The following is a 10,426-nucleotide window of genomic DNA, read 5'->3' on the forward strand; positions in this document are numbered from 1 at the left end:
GTTCGCTCTAAAGCTTGTGTGATAATTGGTTACCATTATGGAGGTGTTGGGAGGTTGGGCCTTTAGAAGGTGATTGGGCTACCAGGGCTGCACTCTCATGAGTGGGAGTAACGCTATTACAAAAGGGCAAGTTTGGCCTTCTTTTGTCTTGGCCCTTTGCCAAGACATGCCATATAAGGACTCAGCCTTTCTCCTCTCCAGAGGATGCAGCATGCAATGCATCATCTTGGAAGAAGCGAATGGCCTTACCAGACACCCAGCCTGCTGGTGCCTTGATCTTACACTTTCCAGCCTGCAGAACTGTGAGCCAATACACTTCTGCTCTTTATGAAATACTCAGTCTCAGGTATTCTGTTATAGTAGCACAGAATGGACTATGACAACTTCCCTGCCTTAGCCTCCTTGCTGGTCTCCCCAAAATCCATCTTCCACAGAGCCAGTGCATCTTTGTAAAATGCAAATTAGGTTGTGTCTCTGCCATAGCTCCCCACAGCTCTCAGCTCAAACAGCTGAGCACAGCCTGGCTCCTGCCTGCTTCCCCAGCCTTAGCACCCCAAGCCCAATATCACCCAAATCAGCTCTCTGGGATGTTTCAGCTCTTTCTGCCTGGGACACCCTCCTCCCCAACTTTCTCCCTTTCCCGCTAACTCCTACTTGTAAATTAAGGTTAAGCTGGTGGGACAACCATGTCTTATGTGCTTTGCCATGCGAAACAACAGGAAAACCCAGGACCACCTGAGAAGTCTTCTTCCCCAAAAGTCAAACCTGAATGTCCTCAAACCCTTGGCTGTAACTATCAGTTTACAGGAAATATGGGGGACAGAGGAATATGTTAAATGACACCACCAGAAAGGAATCAGCCAAATCCTCCAGAATGTGGGAAATTCATAGGACAAAGAACAAGGAAAAAATGGGGAGAGGGCAGGAGAGCTACAAATCAAGGGAGACTTAAGAGACACATCTACCAAATGCAATGTGTGGACCTTGTTGGGACCCTGATTTGAGAGAACCCGCTGTAAAAAAAAAAAAAAAAAGAGAGACATCAGGGAAATTTGGTGACATCAGGGAAATTGACCACATATCTGCCTGGTGGAAGTAAGGAATTGTTGTTTTTCTTTTTCTTTCTTTTTTTTTTTTTTTGAGATGCAGTCTCGCTCTGTCACCCAGGCTGGAGTGCAGTGGCACTATCTCGGCTCGCTGCAAGCTCCGCCTCTTGGGTTCAAGTGATTCTCCTGCCTCAGCCTCCCAAGTAGCTGGGATTACAGGTGTGAGCCACCACGCCTGGTGGAATTACTATTTTTTTTTTTTTGATCTGATCATGTGTTAGAAAAAGAGAGTCCTAGCCGGGTGCAGTGGCTCACACCTGTAATCCCAGCACTTTGGGAGGCCAAGGTCGGCAGATCACCTGAGGTAGGGAGTTCGAGACCAGCCTGACCAATATGGAGAAACCACATCTCTACTAAAAATACAAAATTAGCCAGGCGTGGTGGTGCATGCTTGTAATACCAGCTACTCGGGAGGCAGAAACAGGATAATCACTTGAACCCGGGAGGCAGATTTTGCGGTGAGCCAAGATCGTGCCATAGCACTCCAGCCTGGTCAACAAGAGTGAAACTCTGTCTCAAAAAAAAAAAAAGAAAAAAAGAATCCTTATCTTTTAGAGATACATACTGTTTATGTTCAAGATGATATGATCACTGGAATTTAACATAATACAGTGGGGGCCAGGTATGGTAGCTCACACCTGTAAGCCCAGTGCTTTGGGAGGCTGAGGTGGGAGGATCACTTGAGGCCAGGAGTTTGGGACCAGCCTAAGTAATGTAGTGAGATGCTGTTTCTAAAAAAAAAAAAAAAAAAAAAAAAAAAAAAGCCAGGCGAGGTGGCGAGTGCCTATAGTTCCAGCTATTCCAGAGACTGAAGCAGGAAGATAGCTTGAGTCCAGGAGGTCAAGGCTGCAGTGAGCTATTATCTTGCCACTGCACTCTAGCCTGGGTGGCAGAGTGAGACAACCTCCTTCTTTTTTTTTTTTTTTTTTTGAGACAGAGTCTTGCTGTGTCACCCAGGCTGGAATGCAATGGTGCAGTCTTGGCTCACTGCAACCTCCACCTCCCAGGCTCAAGGGATCCTCCTGCCTCAGCCTCCCATGTAGCTGGACTATAGACATGTATTACCATGCCCGGCTAATTTTTGTATTTTTTGTAGAGATGGTGTTTCACTATGTTGCTCAGGATGGCCTCAAACTCCTGGGCTCAAGCGATCCTCCTGCCTTAGCCTTCCAAAGTGCTGGGATTACAGACATGAGCCACTGCACCCTGCCTGAGACACCTTCTGTAAAAAAATACATAAATAAATAAAAGTTAAAATAATAAAAAAATTTAAAAGTTGTTTAAATAGGGCTGGGGGCGGTGGCTCACGCCTGTAATCCCAGCACTTTGGGAGGCCAAGATGGGCAGATCACGAGGTCAGGAGATCGAGACCATCCTGGCTAACACAGTGAAACCCCGTCTGTACTAAAAATAAAAAAAAATAGCTGGGCGTGGTGGCGGGCGCCTGTAGTCCCAGCTACTTGAGAGGCTGAGGCAGGAGAATGGTGTGAATCCGGGAGGTGGAGCTTGCAGTGAGCTGAGATCATGCCACTGCACTCCAGCCTGGGTAACAGAGTGAGACTCTGTCTCAAAAAAAAAAAAAAAAAAAGTTGTTTAAATACATAAAATAATCAAATGGGAGTATAGATGAAATAAGAGTGGCCATAAGTTCATAATTGCTGCAGCTGGAGGAAGGTAATTGGGGGTTCATTACATCATTCTCTCTCCTTCTGTTTCTGTTTGACCATTTCCATAATACAATGTTAAGCAAGGATTAAACGTGTCATCTCCTCCTAGAAGCCCTCTCACATTCCTCAGTCTGAATTAGATCCCCCTTTCCAGGGCTTGCCAATACACCTGATGCGCTGACCTGCAATTCTGTGGTTTGCCCCTCCCTCTTGGGGGCAGGGGCTGCACTGGCAGAAGAGGTGTGGCTTCCACTTAAGGGTCCGGTATGCCTGCCTCCTCGGGCCAGCCCAGATCACACCCTGCTGGGCAAAGGAGGAAGAGCCAGAGGATCCAGATGCCTTGGAGGACTTGGAACACCTGTTAACAGGACACGAGTTCTGCTTAGGCACGTGGCCACAGAAAACTACTTGGGAAGCCTGCGGTGAGAACAACAAACTCCAGCTCCTGGAGAATCCCAGGGCTCTGGTGAAGTGAGCCCCGAGGATGAGGCTGCTCGCCTGGCTGATTTTCCTGGCTCACTGGGGAGGTGCCAGGGCTGAACCAGGTACAGCACTGGGAATGTCTGCTATGACATTTTGTACTGTGAACTCTGGGGCTGTGGGAAGCTGCTCTCAGCAAGCTTGAAGGTGCTTCTAAAGATTGCAGGCAGGAGCTAGGCAGGGAGGCAGGTGGGGAGAGCTAGTGGGCCTTAGCGAGTGCTGTTTGTGGCTGAAGATTTTAAGTGGAGGCGCCAGCTGGCCAGGGAGGGAGTACGGGAGGTCTAGGTACGTGAGAGCTAGCTAATTAGTAGAGGTAGGAGGTGGCAGGAAAGATTCGTGGACTCATTCAACAAATGAGATCCTTTCCTGTACCATACGTTATTCTAGGAGCCAGGGATATATCAGAGAAGAAAACAAAGTCCCCGTCTCAATGAAGAATTCCTTCATCTGGGGAGAAAAAAAACAAACCACACGAACAAGTAAAGTACACAGCATTGGAGGAGATGATAAGTGTTATGGGGAAAATAAAGTGGAACAGGGAAGGCGGGGTGTGGGGAGGGGGTACTTATAAGACGGCCAAAGAGCTGTCAGATCAGGTGACATTCAAGTGGAGCCTTGAGGCAGTGAGTGGGGGAGCCACATGGGTGTCCAGAACATTACAGGAAGAGAGGACAGTGCACGGGGTCTGAAGCGGACACAGGTGATGTGCATGAGGAACAGCAAGGAAGCCCGCGTGGCTGAAGCAGGGTGAGCAGGACAAGTGGGGGTGAGGTTGGCAGATGGTGGGGTGGGGCAGGTGCCAAATCATGGATAGCCTCGAAGACTCGCTTGAGGACTCATTTTTCTTTCCACGTGCCTGTAGATAGGAAGGACGCAGGCTTTCGCTCAGGGTGAAATGGGATGTCATTGGAGGGTTCTAGGCACAGGTGTAATCTATTCTGACTTCTGTATGTTTAAAAGGACCCTTGAGGCCAGACGCAGTGGCTCACATCCGTAATCCCAGCACTTTGGGAGGCTGAGGAGGGTGGATTGCTTGAGTCCAGGAGTTTGAGACCAGCCTGGGGAACATAGCAAAACCCTGACTCTACTAAAAATACCAAAAATTAGCTGGGTGTGGTAGTGGGTGCCTGTAGTGCCAGCTAATTGGGAGACTCAGCTGGGAGAATTACCTGAGCCTGGGAGGTTGAGGCTGCAGTGAGCTGTGATTGTGCCACTGCACCCCAGCCTGGGCGATGGGAATGAGACCATCTCAAAAAAAAAAAAAAAAAAAAAAAAAAATGAAAGAAAAAAATTCTCTTTATAGCCCCTCTGAAGTAGGTGCTAATATCATTATACCCATTTTGCAGATGAGGCAAATGAGTCTCAGAGGGGACATTGCACTTGCTGAAGATCTCCCAGCTGGGAAATGGCAGGACAAAGCCTGTGCCTGGCTGTACTATGCTTCATGTCCTCTTGGGATGGTAGGGTTTAGAGGTACTATTTTTTTCTCTTTTCTCCAAACTTGCTGGAATGCATTCCTTTTAAAGTAAATTTAAAAGGAATTCCGGGCCGGATGCGGTGGCTCACGCCTGTAATCCCAGCACTTTGGGAGGCCGAGGCAGGCAGATCACGAGGTCAGGAGATTGAGACCATCCTGGCTAATACGGTGAAACTAAAAATACTCTACTAAAAATACAAAAAATTAGCCGGGCGTGGTGGCGGGCACCTGTCATCCCAGCTACTTGGGGGGCTGAGGGAGAATAATGGGGTAAACCCGGGAGGTGGAGCTTGCAGTGAGCCGAGATCACACCACTGCGCTCCAGCCTGGGTGACAGAGCGAGACTCCGTCTCAAAAAAACAAACAACAACAAAAAGAATTCCGCAGCACCTGTAAGGTTTTTCCGACTCCAGGCGTCTTCCTGAAGCACAGGTAGATTCCGAGACAGGGGATCAGACAGCGTCATCCCTGCTTTGCATTAAACTGTGGGATTTCTGCCTCCACTTTCCTTAGCCAGGAGCTTGGGTGGATGCCAACTTGCTGGCTCCTTCTCCTCCCACACATGTCCTGTGCAACATTTCACTCCTTCCGCAGCTTCTAATTGCAGAGAAGCAGACAGGTTCTTCCCCTGTGGGTTAGCTTGGTAGGAAAACACTCCCTGGAAGGTCAGCCCAGGGCTAAGGGAGCAGGGCCAGGGCAGCAATGGTAACACCTACCTCTGGAGCTACTGTGAGCAGAGGGTGTTCACTGTAGGCGGTCTGTAAATGTAGGTTTTAACAAATGAACTCCATGGGTTTTGGAGGGCCTCCGTTTACAGAGGACGAATTACAATTGTGTTTTGGGGCTAATGCTGAGCCTTAACAGCAAAGGAATGGAATAGAGATTGAGATCATTGTGTGGTGTGGGTTATAGGCAATAACAGACAAAAGCCACTGAATCACAGGAGTCAGACTGGGAGGGCCTTCGGGGAACCTCTGTTCAGTACTTTCATCTTATACTTGAGGAAACGGAGGCTGAGGGGCAGTGTGGCCCAGGGAATGAGCCCTACGGCTGCCTTGCTGACCCCACAGCCAGGTGCTCTGTATAAGAGAACTCTTCCACCTGCACAACTGAGGCAGGAGGTGGGACTGGACTCCAGAGGCAGGGCTTTGACACCAGACCAGATTGAGGACTAGCTAAAACAGGGCCAGGGCAAAAGCAGTTTTCAGACACACCCAACAGTGTGGCGTGTCAATTTACCTCTGCAATGGCAACACCCAGGAGTTACTGCCCCTTCCATGGCAGTTACCCAATGATTTAAAAGTTACTACCCCTTCCCTAGAAATTTCTGCATAAATGCCCCCTTAATCTCCAGGTGATTAAAAGTGGGTATAAATGTGACTGCAAAACCGCCCTGAGCTGCTACTCTCTGCTTATGGGGTAGCCCCTGCTCTGCAGGAGCAGTCGTGGAGCTGGACATCACCTGTTCAACAAAGCTGTTTCCTTCAGCCTCAAGCTTGCCCTTGAATTTTTTCCTGGGCAAAGCCAAGAACCCTCATGGGCTAAGTTCCACTTTGGGGCTCACCTGCTCTGCGTCACAAGCATCCCTCTGCTGAGTGTATTCTAATCCTTATTTTATAGATGAGGAAACCAAGGCTCAGCTCTGAAAATCCCCTGCTTAAGTTGCCACTGCCTGTATGGAGGAGCCAGGATTCAAAATAAGATGTCCCTGATTGCAGGTTTCACGCGTGTCCTTGCAGAAATAACCTATTGCCTGAAGCCAGAAAACTTAGGTCCTACCTGTGGTCCTGCCTTTGAATACCTGTGTGACCTGCAACGTTTATTTTACTGTTTATAAAATAGGGATGTTAGCAGAGGAGAGGTTAAATGTGGTGGCCCTAAGTGAGATCATGCCAGGTACATTGTACAATATTGTAAAAGTTTAAGGAGGCATACACACAGACGGTCCCTGACTAACGAAGGTGCCACTCAACTTTATGATGGTGCGAAAGCCTTAGGCATTCATTAGAAACCACACTTCCAGGAGCCATACAACCATTCTGTGTTTCACTTTCAATTCAGTATTTAATACATTGCAAGAGACATTCAACACTTAATTATAAAATAGGTCTGCATCAGATGATTTTACCCAACTGTAGGCTAAGGTAAGTGTTCTGAGCTCCTTTGAGGTAGACTGGGCTAAGCTACGATGCCTTTTGGTAGGTTGTGTGTGTCGAATGCATTTTTGATTTATGATATTTTCAATTTTGGGGGATGTAGCCCCATCGTAAGTCAAGGAAAACCTGTATATATCTCCAAGGTCATGCTGGTAGGTGGTGGCAGAATATAGTGCACTGTGACCATTTCCATTCTGACGTGCTCGGAATCCCTGGTCTGCCGCTTACACGCTCAGTTTCCTCATCTGTAAAATGAGTACATCTTAGGATGCATTTCATAATGTTGTCGTGAGGCTGCGTGGATAGAGTGTGTGGCACAGTGTCTGGCATTCAGTAGGTGTTCAATGAATGGCAGATGCCTTCCTGCCCCTCCGTCTCCAACCATAAGGGAACTCACCTTCTAGCCATTTTAAGAACTTAGGTTTTATAAATGACTATGGGAGTTCTCCCCACCCCTATCATAGATCATACTAAAAAGATCCCATATCATGTATGATTTTAATTTTTTTATTTTATTTTTCTTTTTTGGAGACAGGGTCTCTATCTGTTGCTCAGGCTGGAGTGTGGTGCTGCAATCATAGCTCAAGGTAACCTCAAACTCCTGGACTTAAGGGATCCTCCTGCCTCAGCCTCCCGAGTACGGAGAAATTAAATTTCTTTTTAAAAAGTAGCTGGGTGTGGTGGCATGTACCTGTATTCCTAGTGTGGTGGCTCATACCTGTAATCCTAGCACTTTGGGAGGCCGAGGCAGGCAGATCACTTGAGCTCAGGAGTTCGAGACCAGCCTGGGCAACATGGCAAACCCCATCTCTACAAAAAAATACAAGAAAATTTGCCAGGCCTGGTGGCACATGCCTGTAGTCCCAGGTACTTGGGGGACTAAGGTGGGAGAATCAGTTGAGCCCAGGAGGTTGAGGCTGCAGTGAGCCAGGATCACGCTACTGCACTCCAGCCTGGGTTTTTTGTTTGTTTGTTTGTTTTTGTTTTGTTTTTTTCATTTGTGTGTTTGTTTTTTTTTGTAGAGGCACAGTTTTGAACTCCTGGCCTCAAGTGATCCTCCCACTTTGGCCTCCCAAAGCACTGGGATTACTGGTGTGAGCCAACGTATGTGGCCCATGAAATTTTTAATATTGCTTTTGAGATGAATTGTTGATTTTGATGACTTACTTGATTTTCGTAGTTTTTGTTTTTCCTGTACTTTTTGAGTCAATGCATTTTTTTCCAAGTCTCAGATATTTCTGTGGGCCTTGCAGAGCTATGAGGCCTCGGGCCCTACATCTGTTGTCCCTAGTGAGCATAAAGGCCTGGTGATCCCCTTTGGTGAAGGAGGAGGCGGGCCAGGACACTTTTTACCTGCCCAGGGATGCGCTGTGCCCACCAGTCCTCCTCTGAGAGATGGTCATATGGGGCAGACAGGCTCTATCTTCATCTTGCTTCCCTTCAGATGTCCTGCCTGCCCCTGCACTTCACCTGTGGACAGTAGCCAAGGACACGCTGGGGCTGGCTGGGTAGGACGTGGCCACTCCCCACCTTGTCTTGTCTCTCATGGTGAGAGGGGGCCTTGTAGAACCCCCAGGAACCAAATGTGGAGTAACCACTGCTTCCCATTTATGATGTTCTGTTCATCGTCTCATATGTCTTTTTTTTTTTTTTTTTTTGAGATGGAGTCTCGCTCTGTCACCCAGGCTGGAGTGCAGTGGCGCGATCTCGGCTCACTGCAAGCTCTGCCTCCCGAGTTCATGCCATTCTCCTGCCTCAGCCTCCTGAGTAGCTGGGACTACAGGCGCCCGCCACCACGCCCAGCTAATTTTTTGTATTTTTAGTAGAGACGGAGTTTCACCGTGGTCTCGATCTCCTGACTTCGTGATCCGCCTGCCTTGGCCTCCCAAAGTGCTGGGATTACAGGCGTGAGCCACCGCGCCCGGCCTCGTCTCACATTTCTCATTTTAATTCTCACGAGGGCCCCAAGGGGTAGGGGGCGCTGTTACCTTGATTTTATAGAGGAGGAAACAGGCCCAGGGGAAGGTTCCGCTGTTGGCGCAGCTATGGGGTGGTGCAGCAGGACTCCCTCCCAGGTCTGTGGCCTCAGCTACTCACTGTACTCAATACCAAATTTATTTATCTTCTCAGTAATAAATGAATAATAATGATAGCTGAGATTGGTATACCTTTCTATAAAACTCAAGTTATAGATGAATACTGTCTTACTGTAAAAGGTCCAAGCAGTGCGGAAGTAGAAAGCCTCTTAACTTTAATAAGATCCCCAGTGAAGCATCTGGACAGTAACATTTGAGAAGTTCTGGTCTAAAGCGTAAGGCATTAAAGTGCCCAGGCCCCACACCTCCCCAGGCTCACTCCTGGCCCAAGGGGTAATTGCAGGTAACGGCGTGGTGTGTTGGGATTGTCCTCTATGAACCCTTTCTCCTTCAGTATCTTATTTGATGCTCACTGAGAGGCAGGCCAGATGTCAACATCCTCTGGCTCAGTGAGGCCTGGTGGCTTGCCCGAAGCCCCTCGGCAAACACATGGAAGAGCCTGGATTAGAAACGAGATCTCCCACCTCCCCATCCATGGTCCCGCCAGGCTAATTAGAGCTTAATTATTTTGAGGTAGGGCCTGGAAGCTGGTGGGTGCCATATCCTTATGGAAAACATGTATTTATTATTACAGCCACCTTCTGTGCGGCGGGGGGTTCCAAGTCAGCAGGCATGACAATACTGTGTCTCAGCTTTGGGGTCAGAGAGGTCTGGGTTTGAGCCTTAGTTTGCTCATCTAGGCAGTGGGCATAAGAATCCCTATCTCACAGACCGGCTGCCAGGATGAAATGAGATCAGTGTATGAAAGCCCGGGCACCTAGCCAACACTGTCTGAGAGCCGACAATTCTGACTGGCCTCCCCACAGCCTTGTTCATTCATCGAATGTGCGTTTGCGCATCTTCCACGTCCCAGGCACCCTTCTAGGCACTGAGGACATAGAGGTAAACAAGACGGGCTTGGTGCTCTCATGGAACTGACACTGTAAACAGGGAAGATGGGCAATAAGCAAAAGCCAACAAGGTAAGTTCCCATGTGAGAGTGCTCTGAGAAAAAGGAAGCTGGAGGAAGCAACAGTTAGCGACCAGACAGGCAGGGGAGGTGGCACTTGAGAGGAGGTGGTCAGGGGAGTCTTCTGACGAGGTGACCTTGGGGCGGAGGCCTGAATGAGGAGGAGGCGGCCGCATGATGATGTGGGAAGATTGGGCGAGGTCATGGTGTCGTCAGGGAAGAGGCCCTGTGAGGAGGAGTAACTTGGCTGAAGGTGGTGAGTTGGGCTGAACTGACAAGGTCGCTGGGATCTGCACCCCCACAATGAGGAGGCTGGACCCCAAGGAGGTGGAGCTGCCCGCCTGGACCTCTGGCTCTCTCCACCATTCTGTCCACTAGCCTGGCATCTCCTGGAGCCAGCACACACACAGACACACATGCACACACACAGACACATGCACACACAGACACACATGCACACACATGCACACACAGACACACATGCGCACACAGACA

At 48.8% G+C, this 10,426-nt stretch overlaps 1 protein-coding gene across 1 annotated transcript in view; it reads left to right on the plus strand.

Moving 5' to 3' along the window:
* The first annotated feature begins 3,070 nt into the window (after positions 1 to 3,070).
* SMPDL3B (sphingomyelin phosphodiesterase acid like 3B) overlaps positions 3,071 to 10,426 on the plus strand; it is a 26,305-nt gene continuing 18,949 nt past the window's right edge. The window contains exon 1 of the mRNA XM_032759486.1: positions 3,071 to 3,318. Coding sequence (XP_032615377.1) covers positions 3,258 to 3,318 — 61 coding nt within the window. The 5' untranslated portion in view covers positions 3,071 to 3,257. The remainder of the gene's footprint in view (positions 3,319 to 10,426) is intronic.

Source organism: Hylobates moloch, unplaced genomic scaffold (genome assembly GCF_009828535.3).
Source record: "Hylobates moloch isolate HMO894 unplaced genomic scaffold, HMol_V3 SCAFFOLD_9, whole genome shotgun sequence".
Lineage (NCBI taxonomy): Eukaryota > Metazoa > Chordata > Mammalia > Primates > Hylobatidae > Hylobates > Hylobates moloch.